This window comes from Lucilia cuprina, chromosome 6 (genome assembly GCF_022045245.1).
Source record: "Lucilia cuprina isolate Lc7/37 chromosome 6, ASM2204524v1, whole genome shotgun sequence".
Lineage (NCBI taxonomy): Eukaryota > Metazoa > Arthropoda > Insecta > Diptera > Calliphoridae > Lucilia > Lucilia cuprina.
This window is the reverse complement of record NC_060954.1, coordinates 8079443-8106838: the sequence shown is the minus strand read 5'-3', so window position 1 is coordinate 8106838 and position 27396 is coordinate 8079443. Positions and strand designations below refer to the sequence as shown.

At 32.6% G+C, this 27396-nt stretch overlaps 5 protein-coding genes and 1 long non-coding RNA gene across 6 annotated transcripts in view; 5 read left to right on the top strand and 1 right to left on the bottom strand.

Annotated features, from left to right (window-relative positions):
• The first annotated feature begins 817 nt into the window (after positions 1 to 817).
• LOC111690129 lies at positions 818 to 2134 on the top strand. The gene has a single exon (XM_046955829.1). It carries the CDS (start codon positions 818 to 820, stop codon positions 2132 to 2134), a length of 1317 nt encoding a protein of 438 aa, XP_046811785.1.
• Positions 2135 to 4495: 2361 nt separating this feature from the next.
• On the top strand, positions 4496 to 6373 carry LOC111690130. The gene has a single exon (XM_023452585.2). The coding sequence runs from the start codon at positions 4496 to 4498 to the stop codon at positions 6371 to 6373; it is 1878 nt and encodes a 625-aa protein (XP_023308353.2).
• A 420-nt stretch (positions 6374 to 6793) lies between these two features.
• Positions 6794 to 8810, bottom strand: LOC111690131. Its single transcript, XM_023452586.2, has one exon. The coding sequence runs from the start codon at positions 8693 to 8695 to the stop codon at positions 6824 to 6826; it is 1872 nt and encodes a 623-aa protein (XP_023308354.2). The 5' UTR covers positions 8696 to 8810; the 3' UTR covers positions 6794 to 6823.
• Positions 8811 to 13805: 4995 nt separating this feature from the next.
• Positions 13806 to 19154, top strand: LOC124421045. The gene is made up of 2 exons (XM_046955828.1): positions 13806 to 15474; positions 19087 to 19154. The coding sequence occupies exons 1-2, from the start codon at positions 13806 to 13808 to the stop codon at positions 19152 to 19154; spliced, it is 1737 nt and encodes a 578-aa protein (XP_046811784.1).
• A 14-nt stretch (positions 19155 to 19168) lies between these two features.
• Positions 19169 to 21022, top strand: LOC124421044. The gene has a single exon (XM_046955827.1). It carries the CDS (start codon positions 19169 to 19171, stop codon positions 21020 to 21022), a length of 1854 nt encoding a protein of 617 aa, XP_046811783.1.
• A 5478-nt stretch (positions 21023 to 26500) lies between these two features.
• Positions 26501 to 27396, top strand: part of LOC124420546 — an 88125-nt gene continuing 87229 nt past the window's right edge. The window contains exon 1 of the long non-coding RNA XR_006941264.1: positions 26501 to 26603. This is a non-coding gene — a long non-coding RNA (uncharacterized LOC124420546). The remainder of the gene's footprint in view (positions 26604 to 27396) is intronic.

Below are 27396 nucleotides of genomic sequence, written 5' to 3'. Positions count from 1 at the left end.
AGACTATAGACTAGACTATAGACTATACTATAGACTAGACTATAGACTAGACTATAGACTAGACTATAGACTAGACTATAGACTAGACTATAGACTAGACTATAAACTGTAGTATGGACAATAGACTAAACTATAGTCCATCTATAGACCAGACGATTGTGCGGTCTGTAGTCTTTGGTTTAGAGACAATAGTGTGGCTAGACTATATTCCAGAGTAAACTGTAGGCCAGTCTGTAGGTTATATTCCCAACTATAGACTAAACTGTTGCTCAGACAATAGACACCACTATAGGCCAGGGTATTGACTACACTATAGACCAGACTATATTCCAGTCTATAGACCACATTATAGTCAAGATTAGACTATAGTATAGATAGTTAATAAGTTAGTTAGTTAGTTAGTTAGTTAGTTAGTTAGTTAGTTAATATCTTACTTCTCATGCTTCATTTACTTTCACTTACCGAACCACCCACCGTTCAGCAAATTTTTGCAATTAGAACTTTTAAAAACGAAATCTGTACAATTTTAAAACAAATAATTAGTTACAATTCAGAAGTCATGCATTACAAAAGCTTCATCATACCTCTACTTACTGGACTTAGTCTACAGCCATTAACAGCTTGGCCAAACGAAGATGCTTTCATTTATGAATATATATCTGCATTTCCATATCTACACGTTACACAGGACTTGGTATGGTTTATCAGCGAACAACTTGATGGTCAACAAAACGAGAGAATAAATAAATTAATCAAAGGCCTCGGTGACATGACACAACTAACACAATTAGTTTGGACCCAACTGAGAGAAGTCAGAATGATTGATATACAATCAAAAAGAGGTTACATGTGTATATTGGTAACAACTGGGTTTGAGGATCCTATAATGCTGGCACATTACCGCCATTTAATTGGACGTCATTATAGTGCAACATTTGTGATCTATACCGGCAGAGTTGTGGATCTTAAACCTATAAGAGATATATGTTGTGCATTATATCAAGGAAACTTTGTTAACAGTGTGGTTTATTTTCAAACTTCTGAGGGTTTGGAACAAGTATATAGCATTGAAATGTTTCCAAAATTTAAAATGATCAATGGAACCGATTATAAGGAATTTTATAAAAAAATGAAGCAAAGAATTAGCTCTGCTTCCCAAGATGTTCAGGGTTATAGATTCTTGACACCCCTTAAGCAAGATTTACCAAATGTTTTTGCATTTAGAGATAAAATCAATAAGGAATGGATTTTTCAGGGAACTAGTTATTCTATATTAAAGACTTTTTTTCGCAGTATAAATGGTTCCCTAGGGAGCTACGAAAATCCTAAAAATAATAATACAAATTTATCAAATATCGTTAACATGCAAGAGGTTTTGCAATTGATACGCCTTAAACGTATTGATCTCACAGCTCATGCCTATTCGCTATTTCAGCCCGATGATAATTTGGATAAAAGTTATCCTTTAATGGTACTAAAGTGGTGTCTTATGGTGCCATTAAGTAATAAGATTTCAACTTTTTTCTATACTCTGCAACCTTTCGAAGTGAAAGTATGGTATTTGATTATCATATCATTAATGGTTTTATGTATCAAGGATTTCATCTGTCAAAAGTTTAAGTGGAGAAGCACGTATAAAACCTTTTGGCTCAATAATATTTGTCATATGTTAAATATATCTCCTGCCCGCTCAATTGCCATTAGCCACCTATCGAGCTTTCTTTATTATGCCTCAATATTTTTCTTTGGATTTTTTCTTTCTGCCTTTTACACCTCTTATCTGGGCAGTTTCCTAACCGTGTCTCTGTTTCGTGCTCAAATTAATAATATAGACGATTTAATAGCCTCCAATCTTTCCGTAATGATAATTGATTACGAACTAGAATTCCTCATTCTAGAAGGTTATCACGGCTCTGTCGAATTTATGCAACTTTTAATGCCCGTAAACTCCTCGACATTTTACGAACATCAAATCTCTTTGAATACTTCATATGCCTATTTTATTACCGACGATAGGTGGCGCTTTTTAAATGAATGTCAGAATCATTTAAAACAAAAACCTTTCAAATTTAGTGAGATTTGTTTCGGTTCCTATCATTTGGCCTATCCCATGCAAACGGATTCTCCTATATGACGCGATTTAGAATATTTTCTATTTCATTTACACGCCTCGGGTTTGTTTCAGATGTATGAGAATAAAGCTTTACAAAATGCTTTTAAGGGGGGTATTTTGAAACGCTTGGAGGAATCGAAATCGGATACATTTGCAGGTTTGGAACATTTGAGGTTAGTTTTTTATACATTGATCACAATGTATATGGTTGCTTCTGGGTGCTTTCTGATGGAAATATTTTATTTTAAACTAAAAAATAAAATTAATAAATAAAAAACTTTTTAAAATCTTTTTAAAAGCAAATGAAACTTGTTTTACTAACTAAGTAACGTACTAACTAGCTAACTAACTAACTAACTAACTAACTAACTAACTAACTAACTAACTAACTAACTAACTAACTAACTAACTAACTAACTAACTAACTAACTAACTAACTAACTAACTAACTAACTTACTAACTAACTAACTAACTAACTAACTAACTAACTAACTAACTATCTAACTAACTAACTAACTAACTAACTAACTAACTAACTAGCTAACTGACTAACTAACTAACTACATAGCTATAGTCTCGACTATAGCATAGTCTATACTCTAGAATATTGTCTTGACTATAGTCAGGAATGTAGTCTAGTCTTTAATCTGGCCTATAGCCTAGTCTATAGTCTTCACTATAATGTGGTCTACAGATTGAACTACAGTGTACTATACAGTCTGGCCTATAGTGTAGCCTATAGTCTGAACTACAGTTTACTCTATAGTTTGGACTGGCATACATACTGGGCTGCGGTCTAGGCTCTAGTCTAGACTATTGTCTAGTCTCTAGACCATAGACTATAGCGTAGTCCATAGATTGGACTATAGTCTGGTATATAGTTGGACTATAGTTTATTCTACTGTTTGGACTATAGTTTAGTCTATAGTATAGACTGTAGTCTGGTCTATAGATTAGTCTATAGTCTGTTCTATAGTTTGGACTACAGCCTAGCCTATAGTTTAGACCATAATCTAGTTTATAGACTGAACTAAAATGTAGCCTGGCTAACTAACTAACTAACTAACTAACTAACTAACTAACTAACTAACTAACTAACTAACTAACTAACTAACTAAGTAAATAACTAACTAACTAAGTAAATAAATAACTAACTAACTAAGTAAATAACTAACTAAGTAACGAACTAACTAACTATCTAACTAACTAATTAACTTACTAATTTACTAAGTCTGCAGTAATGTCTGATATCGACTAAAGTCGACTCTTATATGCAAACGCCTATAGTCCACAGTCGAAAGTCTGGACTATATTCTGATCTATGGATTAGGTCAGTCGTGTATTCCGTAAAGTCCTGTCTATAGTCTGGAGTGCAATTAAGTGTATAGTCCGCATTGATGTCTGGTATCGACTAATGTTGACTTCAGTCTTCAGGGCTATAGTCCACAGTCGAAAGTATGGACTAGGTTCTGTTTTATAATATGGATTTAATATAGATTAGGTCAGTCCTATATTCCTTAATCTTAAAAAAAAAAATTAAGTCTGTCGTCTGCATTAATGTGTGGTAACGTCTGTAGTCCTCAGGCAAAAGTCTGGCCTATGTTTCGATTGTTTGTTTGGATTTATTATGGATTAATATGAATTAGATCAGTTCTGTAGTTTTTTTTGTCTAGAAACGTTTTTAGTCTAACCTATAGTTAAGTCTATAGTCTAAATAATGGTCTGGTCAATGAGTCATAGTTTAGTCTGATAACTGTTCTAAAGTCTTATCTAAAGTCTGGAATATACTGTGTTCTAAAGTGTTATAATGTATAATAGTTTAGTATTGTAGTCTGGACATTATTATATTCGACGGTCTTGATCATAGAATATGTATTCTTTAGTCTCAATTATAGTGTAATTTATAGTCTACTCAATAGTCTGGTCTCGACTTGACTTTATTCTAGTCTAAAGTTTGTATTACTTTCTATACACTCTATATATAGTTTTGACCAGTAGCTAATCCATCGTGTTAACAACAGTTCAGTCCATTGTTGGTATTATGTGGTTTTGTCTATAGTATGGACATTAGTTTAGTTAATAGACTAAGATATAGCCTAGTCTGGAATAGTCGCAGTATAGTCAAGTCTATAGTCTAGACAATAATCGTGTCTATTGCCTGGTTTTTTGTCTACCTGCAATACAGGTCGTCAAACAGTTCGCTGGTATTTTGTCAAAACACACCCCCTCCCCATCAAACAATAACAAACATACAATTCCTTGAGGGCATGTTAACATGCCCTACCCGGAGTTGTTAACATTAATTTCTTTTACTTATTAAAAAGTTTTTGTTAAACTGAAGGAAACATTAGTGGAATAAGTTTTAGGAAAACTTTATTAACATGAACATCGGAAAAGTAACACTCTTGCTACTGCTAATATTAGCCTTCTGGCGCACAGTTTTATTGTGGGATATGCAGTTTCTACTAAACAATATATTGCCTTTGAGTAGCATTATGCAAACCCAAGAAATCAATTGGTTTATATCACAACGTTTGGACAGCGAAAGCAGTGAACATTTGGATGAATTTTTCAACACCATACATCGTCATACATCCATAACACAAATGGTCTTTACCAATAATAGTGATATAAGGATAATACGAACTGCCAGCAAACGTAATTATATGGGTATAGTATTGAGTACGGGACCCACAGATCCCATAATGTGGGTACATGATCGTGTCCTGTTGGGACGTCATTATTATATGAATTTTGTTATATTGGTTAAGCCTTTGGAAGATTTTACAATAGCCGAGAGAATTTTACGTAAATTACATCGAAATAATTTTCAAAATTCTTTTCTCTATGTGGGCTATTTGAATGGTTCATCCGATTTGTTGGGTATAACTGCTTATCCGGAATTTGATATTGAATTACGTACACATTTCTTAAGGGATTTAAAGAAGTCAATGGGCAAGGTATTGGCTGGTGGAATGGATTGTCAAGGCTTTAAGTTTTATACTCCATTACGTTTGGATTTACCCGGTGTTTTTCGCTACTACAACAAACGTAACATTATAGAGAAACAGGGCATAGGTTATCGCATATTGAATTTGTTCATAGGCTATATAAATGCCTCCATAGAGCCCTATCCTATGCCCGCTGATCGTTTGGGCGGCATAGTGGTGAATATGAAGGATACATTAGAATTGATAAGGAATAAAACTATTTTAATAACGGCTCACGCCTATGCTCTCTTCGAAACTGATGACACCATAGATAAAAGTTATCCCTTAATGGCGGTACGCTGGTGTTTAATGGTACCCCTTAAGAATACCATTTCCACGTTTTATTATCCCATTAAACCTTTTGCCGCTGGTGTCTGGTATATATTGATATTTACCTTCTTCATCTTGGCCACCACCGACTGCTTATGGATTATATGGGAAAGTCAAAAGGATCCTTCGAGACGTCCTCACCTAATGTGGTATTTGCGTTGCAGTATTTTGGATAATCTTTGTTTTATGCTAAACATAGCCGCTTCTAAGAATTTAAAACGTCCCTCCTGGGTAAGGTTTTTCCTTTATAGCACTGTATTTTTTCAGGCTTTCTTTTTATCCTCCGGCTATACCTCCCTGTTGGGTAGTATTTTGGCAGTTACGCTCTTTCGTGATGAAATTAATACCTTGGAGGATTTTATCAAAGCCAACATTTCTACATTAATAATAGACTATGAATATGATTTTCTGCTGGAGGGTCAATTGAATCTGCCCTATGATTTTCTTAAACTCATAATACCCGTGGATTCGGCCACCTTTTATCATCATCAATCGCGTTTAAATCAATCATATGCCTATTTTGTTACCGATGAAAAATGGCATTTTCTACAGCTTCAACAAACCTCCCTTAAACAGGGTCTCTTTAAATTCACCGATATCTGTTTTGGTTCTTTTCATTTGGCTTTTCCCATGGAAACGGATTCACCTTTGTGGCGTAATTTGGAATACTTTATCTATCGGGTTCATTCTTCTGGTATGTTACACTATTATGAGAGTATTTCGTTTGAACATGCTGTCTATGCCGGTTATGTGAAACGCTTTAGCGGTCATAATGACTATCAGGCCGCCGGTTTGAGTCATGTATCCATGGTATTTCTAATGTTGATAGTGGTGAGTGCTGTATGTGTTTTAATATTTTTGGGTGAGTGTCTTCATTATCGATTACAGAAAGGTGGTGGTGGTGGTAATCTTAGTTCTAAGTTATTGTTTTGGAAATAAATTGATCGAATGTGAAAGAAAATTATTGGATTTATTGGTTTAGGGAGGGAACAGAAACTGTGAAGTTGTCGGTACTATGGAGAATTCTTCTTAAATAGATAGATAGATAGATAGATAGATAGATAGATAGATAGATAGATAAATAGATAGATAGATAGATAGATAGATAGATAGATAGATAGATAGATAGATAGATAGATAGATAGATAGATAGATAGATAGATAGATAGATAAATAAATAGATAGATAGATAGATAGATAGATAGATAGATAGATAGATAGATAGATAGATAGATAGATAGATAGATAAATAGATAGATATGTAGTTAGGTAGGTAGGTAGGCTTTACTTTGATTATAATTTTGCTTTAACCCAAAACCATTTGTAACAAACAACAAGATTCTTTTTTCTAATTCATAATATCTTTATTCTTGAAAATCGAACACCAACTTACAACTCACATATCTTACGCTTAATCCAAAGAAACCCCCTCTTCAGTGACTCCTTTATAACCACCACTTTCATTTCAAGTATGAAAGCGAAACCAGCCAACATCAATCCCAACCACCAGATAATCCAAATTAAACGAAAAAATGCCATATTCAATGGCAACGGATTCAAATCGATCATTATCATATGAACGTAACCAATAAATAAAGCATCAGCAAAGGCCTGCGAACGCCACTGGGTGATGAAGCCAAATTGCGAAGCGGACATAATGAAATTCTGCAAAGGTTTGGCTAAATGAGAATCACGTTGTATGGGAAAGACATGATAGTAGGGACCAATACAAATGGATGAAAGGCGAAAGAGAGGTTTCTTTAAGTAGAATTGCTGCTTGTTGAGAAAAGACCAACGATCCGATTGTATGCTATAGCCAAAGGAGCTGTTGAAACGATCACGATGTTTATCCAATTCACCCTTCGAACTCACCACTATTAAGTCCAAAAACTTTTGAGAATAATTCATTTCCTTAATTTTCTCATACTCATAGTCCATCATCATGAGCGGTAAATTGGCGCTTATGACATCGTCTACAGTGTCGATTTGTTGTTGGGCCGTGGCAGTAGTTAAATAACTGGTCATCTTGGACATGTAGAGGTTGGTGGAAAAGAAACCCACAATGAAAAGTAAAATAAATAAAAAGCGTAGACGTATGTAGGGTAACGTTAAAAGCCTTAGAGGAACTATATAGCAAATGGAACATATAGACTGAAGAAATGCCAAGGAAAGATCCCTCTCCCAGGAGGGTGTACATATCCAAATGCCCACGGCTATATAGAAAACGCTAAAGAATATCAAATACCAACTGTAGGCATGAAAGCCACGCTTTACATACTCATGTTCGGGTGAACGATTCTGATAGGGCACCATAATACACCAGTCATTAATGCCTATAGGATAACTGGCACCCACCAGAGAAGCTATCATGGCGGTATAGGAATTAACACCGATTTCCAAATCTTTTTCCTCTACCATATGAATAATGGCACTAATATCCAGTGGCTCTTCATCGGATTTATCCTTGACGGTGTCATTGAAGGTGGCATTAATGGCTTCCACAAAGGCTATAAACAGTTTACCAGACGTACCGCTAATTTCGTTTCGCTGGTGTTTGCGAGGAGAGCGTGACATACGAAAAACTCGTGGTAAATCATGGCGCACCATAGTTTGCAATTCATAACCTTCAAAATTTCCAGAAAAATCAACAAAGAAATCGGTAGCTGACCAATCATCAGTCTTATTAACAATATTCCCCACCGGATATGGATCATAGATATAGATATTATTCCTTATCGTAATGAGTACAGTATTTAGGAATTGCTTTTTCCACACCCAATCGTATAACAAACGTATGCTGTCGTAAAATATCGTATACTGTTCGAAGGTATTATAAAATTCATCCGTTTCCACGATGGGGAATAGTATGAAAATAGTTTTGAAATATCTAGCGCCTTTCATACTTAAAGCGGCCAATTCCATAATTGGATCATCGCCCTCTGTGGTCAAGATCAAACACAGTGTAGGAGTGCTCAGAAAACCGGCCATTTTACTGGGATGATTGATAATCAATATTGTCGGAGCCGTGGGAAATGCATCCCAAAAATCCTCAAAGAATATCGTAGCCGTATCCGTATCTCGTGCCAAACGTTCCGATATAAAGAAAACGAAATTTTTAAACTGATACAGCTTATGTATACTGTTCACCACTTCTATGACTAGTGAGTTATTAACCATTTGAGGATATGGCAGCGTTTCATTGCTCAATAAATTTGCCGATGAGGTGAGTAACAGCAAGGCCGTAGTTGTATTTAAAATCATGTTGCAGCTGTGATGTTTTAACAATGCTTAACGACTAACGAGTGTTGGCAGCTGGCGGAATATTGTCAACTAAATGTTAACATGTTCAGTTATTTGCAAATCATTTCGTTTTCAAGTGGACAGTTAAGCTATTAATTTTTTTTTAGATTGTAAATAATAAAATGGTGTCATGAAATTTATGGAATTTTTAATCAACTACATGAGAAAAATAATGGGAGGTGGTTAAGAAAAGTTTGGGGATTAGAGTAGTCTCTAGTCTAGTCTATAGTCTAGTCTACAGTCTAGTCTACAGTCTAGTCTACAGTCTAGTCTATAGTCTAGTCTATAGTCTAGTCTATAGTCTAGTCTATAGTCTAGTCTATAGTCTAGTCTATAGTCTAGTTAATAGTCTAGTCTATAGTCTAGTCTATAGTCTAGTCTATAGTCTAGTCTATAGTCTAGTCTATATTCTAGTCTATAGTCTAGTCTATAGTCTAGTCTATAGTCTAGTCTATAGTCTAGTCTATAGTCTAGTCTATAGTCTAGTCTATAGTCTAGTCTATAGTCTAGTCTATAGTTTAGTCTATAGTCTAGTCTATAGTCTAGTCTATAGTCTAGTCTTTAGTCTAGTCTTTAGTCTAGTCTAAAGTCTAGTCTATAGTCTAGTCTATAGTCTAGTCTATAGTCTATTCTATAGTCTAGTCTATAGTTTAGTCTATAGTCTAGTCTATAGTCTAGCCTATATTCTAATCTATAGTCTAATCTATAGCCTTTTCTATAGTCTAGTCTATAGTCTAGTCTATAGTCTAGTCTATAGTCTAGTCTATAGTCTAGTCTATAGTCTAGTCTAGTCTATAGTCTAGTCTATAGTCTAGTCTATAGTCTAGTCTATAGTCTAGTCTATAGTCTAGTCTATAGTCTAGTCTATAGTCTAGTCTATAGTCTAGTCTATAGTCTAGTCTATAGTCTAGTCTATAGTCTAGTCTATAGTCTAGTCTATAGTCTAGTCTATAGTCTAGTCTATAGTCTAGTCTATAGTCTAGTCTATAGTCTAGTCTATAGTCTAGTCTATAGTCTAGTCTATAGTCTAGTCTATAGTCTAGTCTATAGTCTAGTCTATAGTCTAGTCTATAGTCTAGTCTATAGTCTAGTCTATAGTCTAGTCTATAGTCTAGTCTATAGTCTAGTCTATAGTCTAGTCTATAGTCTAGTCTATAGTCTAGTCTATAGTCTAGTCTATAGTCTAGTCTATAGTCTAGTCTATAGTCTAGTCTATAGTCTAGTCTATAGTCTAGTCTATAGTCTAGTCTATAGTCTAGTCTATAGTCTAGTCTATAGTCTAGTCTATAGTCTAGTCTATAGTCTAGTCTATAGTCTAGTCTATAGTCTAGTCTATAGTCTAGTCTATAGTCTAGTCTATAGTCTAGTCTATAGTCTAGTCTATAGTCTAGTCTATAGTCTAGTCTATAGTCTAGTCTATAGTCTAGTCTATAGTCTAGTCTATAGTCTAGTCTATAGTCTAGTCTATAGTCTAGTCTATAGTCTAGTCTATAGTCTAGTCTATAGTCTAGTCTATAGTCTAGTCTATAGTCTAGTCTATAGTCTAGTCTATAGTCTAGTCTATAGTCTAGTCTATAGTCTAGTCTATAGTCTAGTCTATAGTCTAGTCTATAGTCTAGTCTATAGTCTAGTCTATAGTCTAGTCTATAGTCTAGTCTATAGTCTAGTCTATAGTCTAGTCTATAGTCTAGTCTATAGTCTAGTCTATAGTCTAGTCTATAGTCTAGTCTATAGTCTAGTCTATAGTCTAGTCTATAGTCTAGTCTATAGTCTAGTCTATAGTCTAGTCTATAGTCTAGTCTATAGTCTAGTCTATAGTCTAGTCTATAGTCTAGTCTATAGTCTAGTCTATAGTCTAGTCTATAGTCTAGTCTATAGTCTAGTCTATAGTCTAGTCTATAGTCTAGTCTATAGTCTAGTCTATAGTCTAGTCTATAGTCTAGTCTATAGTCTAGTCTATAGTCTAGTCTATAGTCTAGTCTATAGTCTAGTCTATAGTCTAGTCTATAGTCTAGTCTATAGTCTAGTCTATAGTCTAGTCTATAGTCTAGTTTATAGTCTAGTCTATAGTCTAGTCTATAGTCTAGTCTATAGTCTAGTCTATAGTCTAGTCTATAGTCTAGTCTATAGTCTTGTCTATAGTCTAGTCTATAGTCTAGTCTATAGTCTAGTCTAAAGTTTAGTCTACAGTTTAATCTATAGTTTAGTTTATCGTCTGGTCTAGTTAATAATATATTCTTGTATAGCCTAGTCTATAGTTTATTCTATAGTCTAGTCTATAGTCTAGTCTATAGTCTGGTCTATAGTCGAGACTATAGTCTAGTTTATAGTCTATTCTATAGTCTAGTCTTTAGTGTATACTTTAGTCTAATCTTTAGTCTAGTCTATAGTCATTAGTCTACTCTATAGTTTTGTTTATTCTTCAGCGTCCATGAACTTTTCTATTGTTCAGTCTATTCTATTGTAGTATAATATTCTATAGTCCTGAACTTTTCAAACAAACCTCGCATTAGTTTTTAGCATTTTACAATTATATTGTCTGGTAAATAAATAAAAATGTAAATATTTCATTTCATGTACATAATTTGTTTTTATTTGATGACATTTTGCTGGTAGCGTAGTAGAAATGCATAAGATTAGATTTGGATTTAACAACGATTTAGATAAACAATCTGTTATAATTTGTTTTATTTATTTAGTGCGGATAACAAAGGGTAATGTTAAAAGGTCTAGTTTGTTGTGGTTTATAGTCTTATATTGAGTATAATCTAGTCTATATTATAATCCTTAGTATAGTCTATAGTCTAGCCTATGTTCTAGTTTATAGACTAGTCTATAGTCTAATAGGACCACCCTATATGTGTAGTTTTTAAACATAATAGTTAAAAAGAAAATATATTTCAAAATTACTTTAGACGGTTTTTAAAAATGGCTGTGAGCACCACAGCATTGTAATTTAAGGACAACACTTCATTTATCAAGTGAAAGTAAAACAAAATGGCTATAAATCCTGCTTAAATATTGTATAACCGTTTAATATTTTTTTTATAATAAATTAACTATACAAAGTTTTAATCAAATAATGTTTTACTTTCGTGTTCACATATTAAATTTTTTGGTAAAACAGTGATTATGTGAAGACTTTCATATTAAAATATTTCCTCGGCCCTTGTAAATCTATGAACTATTGTGGTATGGTCTCCACATAATTCATGAATAATAAAGAAACATCATAAGAAACTTCCTCGAGAGTCATCCAGGAGTGTTAACCTCGGCACGTTAACCGGGCAACTACTGGCACCTGTTATGACTTTAACAGAAGTTTCTATTGATTGTTCATTTACTATTACCAATATAGCCTTCAGATTTGAACCGTATGACAACATTTATGACCATGAACTTAAATGGTCACTTGAACCATTTAACTTTGTTAAATTAGTTTTACTGATGTTACACTATGGGACTATTGGAAAGAAATCACTGCACTATAGACTAGACTATAGACTAGACTAGACTATAGACTAGACTATAGACTAGACTATAGACTAGACTATAGACTAGACTATAGACTAGACTATAGACTAGACTATAGACTAGACTATAGACTAGACTATAGACTAGACTATAGACTAGACTATAGACTAGACTATAGACTAGACTATAGACTAGACTATAGACTAGACTATAGACTAGACTATAGACTAGACTATAGACTAGACTATAGACTAGACTATAGACTAGACTATAGACTAGACTATAGACTAGACTATAGACTAGACTATAGACTAGACTATAGGCTAGACTATACACTAGATTACAGACTAGACTATAGACTAGACTATAGACTAGACTATAGACTAGACTATAAACTAGACTATAGACTAGACTATAGACTAGATTATAGACTAGACTATAGACTAGACTATAGACTAGACTATAGACTAGACTATAGACTAGACTATAGACTAGACTATAGACTAGACTATAGACTAGACTATAGACTAGACTATAGACTAGACTATAGACTAGACTATAGACTAGACTATAGACTAGACTATAGACTAGACTATGGGCTAGACTATAGACTAGACTATAGACTAGACTATAGACTAGACTATAGGCTAGACTATAGACTAGACTATAGACTAGACTATAGACTAGACTATAGACTAGACTATAGACTAGACTATAGACTAGACTATAGACTAGACTATAGACTAGACTATAGACTAGACTATAGACTAGACTATAGACTAGACTATAGACTAGACTATAGACTAGACTATAGACTAGACTATAGACTAGACTATAGACTAGACTATAGACTAGACTATAGACTAGACTATAGACTAGACTATAGACTAGACTATAGACTAGACTATAGACTAGACTATAGACTAGGCTATAGACTAGACTATAGACTAGACTATAGACTAGACTATAGACTAGACTATAGACTAGACTATAGACTAGACTATAGACTAGACTATAGACTAGACTATAGACTAGACTATAGACTAGACTATAGACTAGACTATAGACTAGACTATAGACTAGACTATAGACTAGACTATAGACTAGACTATAGACTAGACTATAGACTAGACTATAGACTAGACTATAGACTAGACTATAGACTAGACTATAGACTAGACTATAGACTAGACTATAGACTAGACTATAGACTAGACTATAGACTAGACTATAGACTAGACTATAGACTAGACTATAGACTAGACTATAGACTAGACTATAGACTAGACTATAGACTAGACTATAGACTAGACTATAGACTAAATAATAGCAATTAGTATAGATTTCCTACTATTCTTATAATTTTTTTTTAATATCACAGACCATAGTGCACAATTATTTTCTTTTTGCTCTATGCCATAAATAACACTTTTAAAGCCATATAATTAAAAATTTTCATAAACAAATGGGGGAGGGGGTTGCGTTTAATTCGCATAAACACACTTAATGGTGATTTTTGCAAATGCTTTCACAGAATAATGTCACTTTTCTTGAATTAGTTTCCAATCTAATTTTTAGCCAACAACATTCCATTGAAATGGTCTTAAATAGTACAATTTTATATTTAATTTTGGCCTCAACAGTTGCTGCTGCTGCTGCGAATGTTAAACAACTCGAGCCACAAATGGTTAATGGAACTTTAGTCATAGATATTGTTAAGGAATTACATAAGGAGTTGGATTTTAGAAATTTTATATTTTATGTATCACCTTTTTTGTATCGCGAGACAAATGTGGCGGCTGTGTTCTTTGAAGATTTTTGGCTTCACATGCCCACCGTACCGATTATGATAATGGTGGATAATTCCCAATCTATGGTGGGTTTATTAAGCACCCCCTCGTTGTGTATCATAATGACAACAGCCTGGAATGATACGATTATGGAGTTGGCCGCTTTAAGTTTAAAAAGTGTACGTTATTTTAGAACCATGTTTCTAATGTTTCCTTTGGCTCATCAAGCTTTATTATATGAAAACATACAGTTGTTGTATGAATGGGCGTGGCAAAAGCAATTCCTAAACACCATGTTAATGACGACACAAAATAGTATATACCTTTATGAGCCCTATCCTAAAGGCAGAGTAATGAATAGAACTAATAATTGGAGAATCAAAGATTTTTTCCCTAATGACAAGCTGAACTTAAAAGGCATGGAAATTGTATCACCTATACGTTTTGATTTACCCAGAATATTTGGTCTGAGACGTTTTCCCAATAAAGGACGAGTCAGCCGTTTATCGGGTACATCGGGTAAATTGTTTGGAGCATTTATCAATCATATCAATGGCAGCTATAATGACACTATAATACTAGAGCGTGAATTTGAACCTTTTAATCTATTGGAGTTTATAGAAATGGTGGAAACTAAACAGTTAGAGATAAGTGTACACTCTTATACTCACATGGTAAATGCCTCGGTGGGCACTAGTTACCCCATAGGTATTAATGATTGGTGTCTCATGGTTCCGTATCGTAATAGTTCTCCAGAGTATATGTTTTTACAAAAGAGTTTTCAACAGAACTGTTGGTTTCTCTTTAGCTTTGCTGTTGTTTATATTACACTGGGCATTTGGTTGTGCTCTCCCAAATGGGAGCGTGATTTGTCTCTTTCATTTCTGCAAACTATTTGCTCTCTTTTACAAATAGCTCCAGTAAAACTATATACTCTACCCTATATACGTTTGCGTTATTTATTTCTCTTACTATTTGTGGTGGGCTTTTGTCTGTCCAATATTTATCTAACCAAAATGGCCAGTAATTTGACAGCTCTCAGTAGTCCTGAACAGATAAATAGCATAGAAGATATCATAGCAGAACAATTAAAGATAATGATATTGGATTTGGAATATTCTTCTCTGCTAAATCTCAATAATAATAGTGAATTTTTAAAATTGGTCTTAGCTGTCTCTAAGACACAAATGGATCTACATCGTGATCGTTTTAATACCACTTATGGTTATAGTATATCCACCGATCGTTGGAATTTCCTTAATAAGCAACAGTGTTTTCTTAAGAAACCTATATTTCGTCTTACCTCCATATGCAGTGGTCCCTTTTATCATGTCTTTCCTTTGCAAAAGGATTCACATCTGCTGCAACCTTTAAAGGATTTCATATTGGCTGTCTCTCAGTCGGGTTATACTTTTTTCTGGGATGATGAGGCCTTTGATGATGCCTTATTTTTGGGTTATGTCAAAATGTTTAAAAGTTTTGACGACTTTAGAGCTTTGTCCATTAATTTTTTCATTTCTATTTATGTTGTTTGGTTTTTGGGTTTGCTTTTGTCGGTTTTAATATTTGTATTTGAAATGAAAAGATGCAGCTGGTTCAAAATAAGGAGCACAGTGATTAGATGGTCGAGAAAGTTTAAGTGAAAAAATTGATGAAATGTTAATTATAAAAATTAAATAAAAATTTATGTGTTTTAAAAATAGTTTTTTAATGTTTAATTTCTTCAAAAAATCCTGCTTTTAAAGAAAAATTTCAATTAACTTAACATCTACTGTATACTTTCTATATATTTTTAAAGTGTCCCGACTATATACTAGACCATGGTCCATACTATATACTTGACTATAGTCCAGACTATATAGTAGACTATAGTCCAGACTATATACTAGACCATAGTCCAGACTATAGACTAGCCTATAGTCCAGACTATAAATTAGACTATAGTCCCGATTATAATCCAGACTATAAACTAGAAAATAGTCCAAACTATTAACAAGACTTAAGTCCAGACTAAAGCCCATACTATAGACAAGAGTATAGTCCACACTGTATACGACACTATGGTCAACACAATATACTAGCCTAAGCTATAGGAAAGATTATATTCCAGACTAAAGACCAGACTATAGTGCGGACTATAGATAAGACTTTTTTTCCATACTATAGTCCCAACTACATACTGTAGTCCGAATTATATATTAGACTATAATCTAGACTATTGACTGAAATATAGTCCAGAATATTGACTAGAATATAGTGCAGATTATTAACTAGACTATAGTCCAAACTATGGACTAAACTATAATTCAGACTTAGGACCAGACTATAATTAAGACTGTTCCAAACAATAATCCAGACTATAAAATATATTAACAACATTTTAGTTCAGACTAAAAATTGGACTATAGTCTAGACTAAAGTCCATACTATAGACAAGATTATAGTCCACATTGTAGACAACACTATTGTCAACGCTGTTAACTAGCCCAGACTATAGATAAGATTATATTCCAGAATACAGACCAGACTACAGACCAGACTACAGACCAGTCTATAGACTAGACTATAGTCTAGACTACTGGCTATAAACATTACTATAAACTGTAGTATAAGCCTGACATAAGACTGGACTATAGTCCACTAACTAGACTAGACTGTAGTCTAGAATATGGTCAAGACTATATTAACATTACTATAAACTTGACTATAAGCCTGGATTAAGACTGGACTACAGTCCACTAAACTAGACAAAAGTCCACACTATAGACTAATCTACCAGACTATAAACCGACTATGATATAAACTCGACTATAGTCCAAACCACAGACTGGTCAATGGTCCACACTATCGGGTAAACTATATTTCAGACCATAATTAGACTCTAGTCCAGTTTGTAGACTGGATTGTTGTCCTAATTGTTGTTAAAATTTTATACTAACTATATAAATACTATACTTTGTAGAACATACTATAGTCTAGAGTCTAGACTATTGGCTATTAACATAAGTATAAACTAAACTAGTCCACTAAACTATACTAAAGACCGACTATAATATAAACTCCACTATAGTCCAAATCACAGACTGAACAATAATGCACACTATCGGCTTAACTATATTTAGACCATAACTAGACTCAAATTTCATACTAACTATATAAATACTATGCTTTAGTGCAGACTAAACATTCGGATATAGTCCAGATAAAGGACTAGTAGCTAAGTGACTATACCTTTTGTTCATATTGTACACCTTAGTGGATTTCAGAAAATTTTACAATGACCTTGTCATCTATCCATTATTATCTATCCATCATTAGTGACCATGAACTTTAATGGTTCAAGTGAAACTTTGTTGAAAACATGATATTGATATGAGCACTATGGGAAAGAAAAGGATAGTGTATGGCAGAATATGGTCAAGACTATAGGCAAAACTATAGACAAGATTATAATGCTATTTATAGTCAAAACAATAGTCAATACTGTAGTCAAGACTCTGGACAAGACTATAGAGAAGAATATAACCAAGACTATAGACTATAGTAAAGACTACTGATAAGACTGTAGTAAAGACTATTGACAAGACTATAGAAAATACTATAGAAAGACTACAGAGAAAACTATAGGTAAAACTTTAAACAAGACTATAGTCAAGACTATAGACATGACTATAGAGAAAATTTTAGACAAGACTATAGACAAGACTGTGGTCAAGACTATAGGCAGGGCTATGGTCAAGACTTTAGGCAAGACTATAGAAAACAATGTAGTCAAGACTATACCCAAGACTATAGGCAAGTCTATAGACAAGACTATGGTCAAAATTATAGTCAGGACCTAACAAGACTACAAGTCTATAGACAAGACTATAGTCAAGTCTATAGTCAAACTTGAGTCAAGCCTATAGTCAGACTGTAGTAAAGACTACTGATAAGACTGTGTAAAAACTATTGACAAGACTATAGAAAATACTATGAAAGACTACAGAGAAAACTATAGGTAAAACTTTAAACAAGACGATAGTCAAGACTATAGACATGACTTTAGTGAAAGGTTTAGATAAGACTATAGACAAGACTGTGGTCAAGACTGTAGGCAAGGCTATGGTCAAGACTATAGACAAGGCTATAGTCAAGACTATACCCAAGACTATAGGCAAGTCTATAGTCAAGAATATAGTCAAGTCCTAACAAGACTACAAGTCTATAGACAAGACTATAGTCAAGTCTTTAGTCAAACTTCAGTCAAGCCTATAGTCAAGCCTATAGTCCAGCCTATACTAAAGCCTATAGTCAGACTAGAGACAAGACTATAGTCAAGACAATAGACAAGACTATATGTAAGACGATAGTCAAGACTATAGACATGACTATAGTGAAAAGTTTATACAGGACTATAGACAAGACTGTTGTCAAGACTATAGGCAAGACTGTTGTCAAGACTATAGGCAAGACTATGGTCAAGACTATAGGCAAGACTATAAGCAAGACTACATACAGACAAGGCTGTAGTCTAGACTATAGGCAAGACTATAGACAAGTCTGTAGTCTAGACTACCGGCAAGTCTATAGACAAGACCATGGTCAAGACTATAGGCAAGACCTAGCAAGACTATAGTCAAGTCTATAGACAAGACTAAAGTCAAGCCTATAGTCAGACTAGAGACAAGACTATAGTCAAGCCTATAGTCAAGACTATAAACAACACAATAAGCAAGACTATAGACAAGAGTATAGACAAGACTATAGGCAAGACTTTAGTCAAAACATTTGACAAAACTATAGACAAGACTATGGTCAAGACTATAGGCAAGATCAGAGGTACGACGATAATTAAGATTATAGACAAGACTATAGATAAGATGATAGCAAAGACTATGGACAAAACTATATTCAAAACTATATTCAAACAGTCAAACTGTTTTTCGAAAGTATAGTCGATAGCATTAAGATTTCTTTCTATTTCTATCCCATAGTGCAAATTTTGCAAATTAGCTTATAAATAATAAATATATATATTTGCAAACCTTTAATTAAAATTATTATAAGCAAATTAAAAAGTTTTGTTTTTTCGCTTAAACTCTACAGTATTTTTTGCCAGAGTTAATGCTCAAATAACAGTAACTCCGATTAATAGTTTTCTAACAGATTTTTAGTCAAAAACAACTATATGACTATAAACAGCACCATTCTACATTTACTATTGGCCTCAGCAGCTGCTCATAATGCCAACGATGAAAAATCGCCAGCACAAATTGTCAACAGCTCTTTGGTTATCGATATAGAAAGAGGATTACATCAACGCTGGGAATTTCGAAATTTTGTGTTTTATATCTCTGAACATCTGTACCGGGATACGCATATAGCTTTCGTGTTTTTCAACGAGTTTTGGCAGCGATTACCAATGGCAGCTGTTACCATTATAAAAGATAATCCCAATAGAATGTCTGGATTTTTGGGTACACCCTGTTTATGTTTCATTATGACAACCGGATATCAGGATCCTATAATGCAGCTGGCTTCAGAGAGCTTGCAAGGTTTGAAATATTATAAAACAATGTTTGTGTTATTTACATTAGAGGAAGATGTTAAAGAATTAGAAGAGAGAATACGTTTACTATATGAATGGGTGTGGCATCAGCGGTTCCTGAATACCCTGCTAATGACTATCAATAATAATATCTTTCTATATGAACCCTTTCCCATAGGAAAGGTGGTAAATATATCGGACGTTTGGCAGTTAAAGGATTTCTTTCGAAACGATAAGTTAGATTTGAAAGGTTTTGAAATCAAGACCCCGGTACGTTTCGATTTGCCGGCAGTCTTTTGCTTGACACGTTTTCCCAATAAGGGAAGACATAGTAAACTAACTGGTTCATCGGGTAAGATATTTGGAGCTTTTATGAATCATATCAATGCTACCTTCAATGATACTTTTCTATATCGGCAAGAGCTTGAGGCCTTCGATATACGAGATATTATAGTAATGGTGCAAAAGCAACAGCTGGAGATAAGTACTCATTCCTATACCTCTATGAGAGATGATCGAGTGGGTACCAGTTATCCGGTGGGTATAAATGATTTGTGTCTTATGGTACCGTTTCGTAATCGTACTCCCGAACATTTGTATTTACAAATGAGTTTTCGGCATGACAGTTGGTTACTACTCTGCTTTGCTGCTTTCTATATAACCTTAGGCCTATGGCTGTGTTCTCCCCCTAAAGATAAAGATGTCAGCTTATCATTTTTACAATCTCTGTGTTCTCTGTTACTGTTAACACCTTTAAAACTTATAACTCTACCCTTGATCCGTTTACGTTTTATATTTGTTCTGTTATTTGTCTTTGGATTTTGTATTACCAATTTATATCTATCTAAAATGGCCAGTCAATTGACCGCTATTAAATCTCAAGAACAAATCAATACCATTCAAGAAGTCGTTAATGCTAAGTTGCCCATAATGATGTTGGACTTTGAGTACGAATATTTACTAGAGAAAAACTATACTCCCGGTTTTTTGAATTTAATCGAACCGGTTTCTAAGTCCATAATGGCTAAACATCGTGATTGCCTTAACACCAGCTATGGCTATAGTGTGGCCTCCAATACTTGGGCTTTTCTTAACAAACAACAGCGTTATCTGAGGAAACCTTTATTTCGTCTAACCTCTATATGCATTGGTCCCTTCTATCATGTGTTTCCTTTGCAAAAGGATTCTTATCTTATGCAACCCTTAAAGGATTTCATCTTATCGATATCACAAACTGGTTATATATTCTTCTGGGAGGATGAAACCTTCGATGATGCTTTATTTTTGGGTTATGTTCAGATGTTTAAGAATGATCAGAGTGTCAAGGCTTTGTCTATGGACTTTTTTCGTTCAATTATTTATGTCTGGTTGTTGGGTCTACTTTTGGCCTCGTTCACCTTTGTGTTGGAATTAAGAAGGATAAGTTTGCCTACGATATATAAGCGGTTGGCTAATTGGTTCAACTGGTTGCAAGGAAAAATATATGAAATGTAAAAGTAAAAATAAAATTTAAGTTTTTAAATAAAAATTAAATTTGTGTTTTTAAAAAATAGATGGGTTTTTAGTTCAAATTCTGTTTAGCGGCCCTAACGTTACAGTCTGCTTGGATATTATTCTGATCTATAGACCTGATTATAACCTAGTATATAGTTCCCTCTTTTTGGCTTTGTTCTAAAGAAAGATCTATAGTTCCCATATTATCTGATCTATACAAAGGTCTATATATATTGGTCTAAACTATACCTTAATACTAATGTGATCTGTATGGTCTATACTCCTGACTGCAGTCAGATATAAAGTCCTCACTAAAAAGCGAACAACAGTCTGATCTGCAACAACAGTCTGAAACCGAACTGAAATTCAGTTTGATCGAGACAACTATAATTCTGATTGCAGTCAGATATAAAAGTCCTCACTAAAATGCGAACTGATTTGCAACAACAGTCTGAAACTGGACTGAACTAGTCTATTCTATATTCCTTTATATATTTGCCAAATAAATTCTTGATTTTTTTGATTGACCCACTTTTTTTTTACCTTTATTCTTGTTCCCCTAAACTTAATCCATTATCTAATTTTATTTAACTCTTTAACTACCTCAACATATTTTTTAATTTTTGTTCTGATTTATAGTTTAAATATAGCTATAAATATAAAATGAAAGCTTTAAGTTTAAAAGCTCTATAAATTCATTAAATTTAACTAAACACGCAAGCTTCACCCTCTTTATTGTGGCGAAGGAGGGGGTGGGGGTATAAAATTTGTGGTTATAATTTTATGATGGCATAGTAGATAGTTACTATATATAGTTATAATAGTAAAATTGTTACAATGTTTTAAAGGAAATCTTTATAAAAATGTTATTAAAACGAGGGTCAACGGGAAAATTTTAGAAAATTTACTTTCTATATTTTTGGACTATAGTTAATTATATATTCTGGTGTAAAGTCTGAACTATAGTCCGGACTAAAGCCTGGACTTTAGACTGAACTATAATCTGAACTTTCGTCTAAACAATAGTCTGGACTTCAGTCTCAACTAAAGTCTGGACTTAAGTCTAGTATATAGTCTGGACTATAGTCTAGTGTATATTCTGTTGTATAGTCTAGGCTACAATCTGGACTAAATCCTAGACTATAATCTAGACTATAGACTGGTGTATAATCTCTTCTATAGTCTGGACTACAAAATGGTGTATAGTCTGGACTATAGTCTGTTCTAATGTCTGTACTAGTACCGAGTGTGGTTAGCCTATAGTCTGGACTGCAGTGTATTCTATGGTCTTGACTATAGTGTATTCTATACTTGATTATAATCTATAGTATTGACTATGGTATGGAGTGTAGACTGATCTATAGTCTTCTGACCAATAGTCTGGACAAAAGTCAAGTCTTTAGTCTGGACTAAAGTCAAGTCTATAGTCTGAACTGTAGTCAAGTCTATTGTCTGGATTTTAGTTAAGTCTATAGTCTGGACTATAATCAAGTCTATACGATGGACTTTAGTTAAGTCTCTAGTTTGGACTATAGTCAATTCTATAGTCTGGACTACAGTCAATTCTATAGTCTGGACTTTAATCAAGTCTATAGTCTGGGCTTTAGTTAAGTCTATAGTCTGGACTTTAGTCAAGTTTATAGTCTGGACTATAGTCAAGTCTATAGTCTGGACTATAGTCAAGTCTATAGTCTTGACTATTGTCTGGACTTTAGTCATGCCTATATTCTGGACTATAGTCTGGATTTTAGTCAGGCCTATATTCTGGACTTTAGTCAAGCCTATATTTTGGACTTTAGTCAAGCCTATATTCTGGTCTATAGTCTGCACTATAGTCAAGCCTTTAAGTCTATAGTCAAGTTTATAGACTGGACTTTAGTAAAGCTTATAGTCTGGACAATAATCAAGTCTATAATGTGGACTATAGTCAAGTCTACATGGACTATAGTTAAATCTATAGTCTGTACTATAGTAAAATATTATCCTGACTATGGGGAAGTCTATAATCTTGACTATAGGTAAGTCTTTAGTCAAGTCTATAGTCTGGACTATTGCCTAGTCTATAGTCTAGATAATAGTATAACCTAAAGTCTGGACTATAGTCTGGACTATAGTCTGGACTTAAGTCTGCAACTATTGTTTAGTCTATGTTATAATTTATTTATTTTCTTCCTTTTTGTACTATGATTTTTATAATCTGGACTAGCCTATAGCCTGTACTATAGTCTAGTCTATAGTCGGTACTATAGACTAGAATATAGTCTAGTTTAAAGTCTAAATTATGGTCTGAACTATACTCTAGTCTATAGTCTGGACTACAGTCTAGTATATTATCTGGACTATAGCCTGGACTATAGTCTGTACTATAGTCTAGTCTATAGTCTGTACTATAGTCTAGTCTATAGTCTGTACTATAGTATAGTCTATAGTCTGTACTATAGTCTAGTCTATAGTCTGTACTATACTCTAGGCTATAGTCTGGACTATAGTCTAGGCTATAGTCTGGACAATAGTCTAGTCTATAGTCTGGACTATAATCTAGTCTTATGTCAGGTCTATGGACTATGTCTGGACATCTAGTCAGATGTTTGTTCTAGACTTAAGTCTGATCTGTTGTCTGCCCATAGTATGGATTATATTCTATAGTATTTGTGAAGTAAACTAACCCTTTAACCGGGTTATTTCCTCTGCAAATAATAACAAGTTTAAGTTTGTTTTTTTTTAATTTTTTATTTTAATAATGATTTTTATTGTTGTTGTTGTGGTATTTTTTTAATAGTTTTAAAATGTTGTGTATTGTTTTTATATTTTTTTAATAATATTTAAAATTAAAGTTTATGTTTAATAATTTGTAGTTTATTTATGTTTTTGTTTTAATTACAATCAAATATTTTCTTTACTGTAGGCAAATTGCAGTAGTTTGTTTTGTTGTTGTTGTTTTATATTTGTGTTAAACAAATTGTTTTATTATTTTATAAATTGTTTTTTGTTTTTGCCTTTTTTAATTTTATAGATTTTTTTCTATTTTAATTTATATTTATTTTTTAATTTAAAGTGTTTAAGTGTTGTGTGTTTTTTTTGTTTAATTAAAATAACAATTACTTTTTTATATTATTTATATAATTCTTTGTTGTTGTAGCAATTAATTAACAATGTTTTCTTTATAATTTTCCCTTGATATATAACAAATCATTTTTTTATATATTTTAATTTTTGTTCTTAATTGTTTAAAAATTATGTATTATTTTAATAAATTATTAAATTATTTACTTAATAAAAGCTTTTTAAATTATTATTTTAAATTTATTTTTTTCTTAAAAATTATTGTTGTAATTAAAGAAAATTATTTTTTTATTTAAAAGTAATTTATTACAGTTTTTAGTTTTGTTTCAGTATAAAATAAAATTTTTAATACTTTTGTTTTTTATTTAATTTTTTATTTGTTTTTTATTTTACTATTTAAAACGTTTTCTTTTTTTTCAATATTTAATAATTATTATTTGCTTAATAATAATATTTATTTTTTGTGTTATTTGTTTTTGTTTTTTATTTATAAATATCACTAATTTGACACATAAAGCAGTTTGGATAGAGGGATGGTATATTTAGAAGTTTTGTTTTTTTTTATTTATTTATTCTTATTTTTATGTATAAAATAGAAAAAAAACATCCAAAAAGTTGTTGTTTTTTTTGAAAATAATTAAAAAAAAAAAATTATAATTTAAAAGCGGATTTTTTTTTATATTTTTATAAAATTTAAACAAAATTTGACAAAAATTTACATTTTTATTTAAAATTTTGTAAAAGTTATACTTTTTTGAAGAAGTTTTACGAAATGACTATATATAGTCTAGTCTATAGTGTAGCCTATAGTATAGTTTAAAGCCCCTATAGTCAGGACTATAATCTAGTCTTTCTCCTAGTCTATAGTTTAGTCTATAGTTCAGTCTATAGTCTAGTCTATAATCTAGTCTATAGTCTAGTCTATAGTCTAGTCTATAGTCTAGTCTATAGTCTAGTCTATAGTCTAGTCTATAGTCTAGTCTATAGTCTAGACTATAGTCTCGTCTATAGTCTAGTCTATAGTCTAGTCTATGGTCTAGTCTATAGTCTAGTCTATAGTCTAGACTATAGTCTCGTCTATAGTCTAGTCTATAGTCTAGTCTATAGTCTAGTCTATAGTCTAGTCTATAGTCTAGTCTATAGTTTAGTCTATAGTCTAGTCTATAATCTAGTCCATAGTCTAGTCTATAGTCTAGTCTATAGCCTAGTCTACAGATTAGTCTATAGTCTAGTAGTCCACAGTTTAGTTTATAGTCTAGTCTACAGTTTAGTCTATAGTCTAGTCTACAATCTAGTATAAAGTCTAGTCTAAAGTATGGTCTAGTCTACAGTATGGTCTAGTCTACTCTAGTCTATAGTATTCAGTCTAGTCTATAGCCTAGTCGATAGTCTAGTCTTTAGTCTAGTCTATAGTTTAGTCTATAGTGTAGTTTATAGTCTGATTTATAGTCTAGTCTATTTTCTAATCTATAGTCTAGTCTTTAGTCTGGTCTATAGCATAGTCTGTAGTCTAGTCTATAGACTAGTATATTTTCTAATCTATAGTCTAGCCTTTATTCTGGTCTATAGCCTAGTCTGTAGTCTAGTCTATTTTCTTATCTATAGTCTAGCCTTTATTCGAGTCTTTCTTCTTGTATACTTTAGACTATTGCCTAGTATATAGTCTTTTCTATGATCTAGTCTATCATCTAGCCTATAGTTTACTAAACATCCTAGTCTATTTATTTTTAGTATTGTGAGAAACTTCTTTTATCGTAAAAGAAGTTTTGCCTCTCATTAATGTTGTTTACATTAAGCTCCTTTAATTGTTATTACTCCCTCCTTTACTCTTTACTCTTTGCTGTTTACTTTTAAACTTTCTCAATTCGAATAGAGTTTATTGCAATAATTTCACTCATTAAGATGCTGTTGTTGTTGCTGTTAATCGATCAACTTGAGTTTTTGACACAATTGCTTTTAATTTTATTCTTAAGCAATTAGTTTAATACAGAATTCCTTTTAAAACGGTTCGGTTAACGGAAAATGTCGCGAGTGATCATTATTTTGTTAAAAAAAGTGTAATAAGAAAAACAAAATCATAATTAAAAGTGTCGGTTTTAAAATTATTTATTCAAATTGAAAATGTGTTTTAAATAATATTAAATGTAAAATAAATTTGTTTAAAATATTTGTAAATAAATGAAAATAAAAAAATCCTTTAAAATATATTAGTTTATAAAAATCTTTAGAATAATGTTAAATCAAATATGTTAAATTCTATTAAATAGTGTTTAAAATAAAATTTATTAAAATATTTTAATTAAATTACCATATTTAAAAAAAAAATTAAATTCTAAATCACAAATGTAAGTGCGTAATTAAAATGCAGCAGCAGCGCTGCTCTTTTCTCTGTCATTTCTTTATATATTTTGTGTAAAAAAATTCTTTGCTTTGCGTCGCATTTCGTTCGTTGTTAGTGTTTTTGCTGTAATAAATAAATGAAATCATTAAGCATGTCCGAACAGGATCAATTCTTAAGGTATGTAAATGCAATTGTTTTGTTTTTATATTTTTTTTAAAGAGAGTAGTAACTAAGAGATTTTGAAAAAGTGATATGTAAAGAGAAACAAGACATGGAAAATGAACCATGTAGTCTATAGGCCACACTAAAGGCTGTAGTCAACAGTCTAGTATATAGTTAATTATAAAGTCTTGTTTTAAGTCTGGTCTATAATATATTCTAATCTGTATTCTTGTCTATAGTCTAGTCTATAGTATAGTCTATAGTATAGTCTATAGTCTAGTCTATAGTACAGACTATACACTAGTCTTTAGTCGAGTCTATAGTCTAGTCTATATAATCTAATTTACTGTCTAGCCTAGTCTAGACTTGATGCAATTGCTCATTATTTTTATTGAAAGAGAGCTGGAATGTATTAGAGGGAGATTGAAATATTAAGAGAAACCAGACATGGGAAATAGTCAGTCTACTACTTAGTTTATGATGAAGACTACATTTTAGTATTTGGTGAAATTTAGAGTAAAATTCGTGGCTCATAGTATAGTCTGGTCTGTAGTCTAATCTACAGTCCGTCTATAGCCTGGTATATAGTCTAGTCTATAGGCTAGTCTTAAGTATAGTCTAAAGTCCAGTCTATGGCCTGGTATATAATTTGGTCTATGGTCTAGTCTATAGTCTGGTCTATAGTCAAGTCTTAGGTTAATCTATAGTCTAGTCTATAGTCTAGTCTATAGTCTAGTCTATAGTCTAGTCTATAGTCTTGCCTATAGTCTAGTCTATAGTCTAGTCTATAGTCTAGTCTATAGTCTAG

What these genes read in the sequence shown, in the direction of transcription:
- LOC111690129 (XM_046955829.1), top strand. Translation starts at nt 818, where the DNA reads ATGATTGATATACAATCAAAAAGAGGTTACATGTGTATATTGGTAACA.
- LOC111690130 (XM_023452585.2), top strand. Translation starts at nt 4,496, where the DNA reads ATGAACATCGGAAAAGTAACACTCTTGCTACTGCTAATATTAGCCTTC.
- LOC111690131 (XM_023452586.2), bottom strand. Translation starts at nt 8,695, where the DNA reads ATGATTTTAAATACAACTACGGCCTTGCTGTTACTCACCTCATCGGCA.
- LOC124421045 (XM_046955828.1), top strand. Translation starts at nt 13,806, where the DNA reads ATGGTCTTAAATAGTACAATTTTATATTTAATTTTGGCCTCAACAGTT. An exon ending in TTATGTCAAAATGTTTAAAA is followed by an intron (nt 15,475 to 19,086) that starts GTTTTGACGACT and finishes TAAACTCTACAG; the next exon opens with TATTTTTTGCCAGAGTTAAT.
- LOC124421044 (XM_046955827.1), top strand. Translation starts at nt 19,169, where the DNA reads ATGACTATAAACAGCACCATTCTACATTTACTATTGGCCTCAGCAGCT.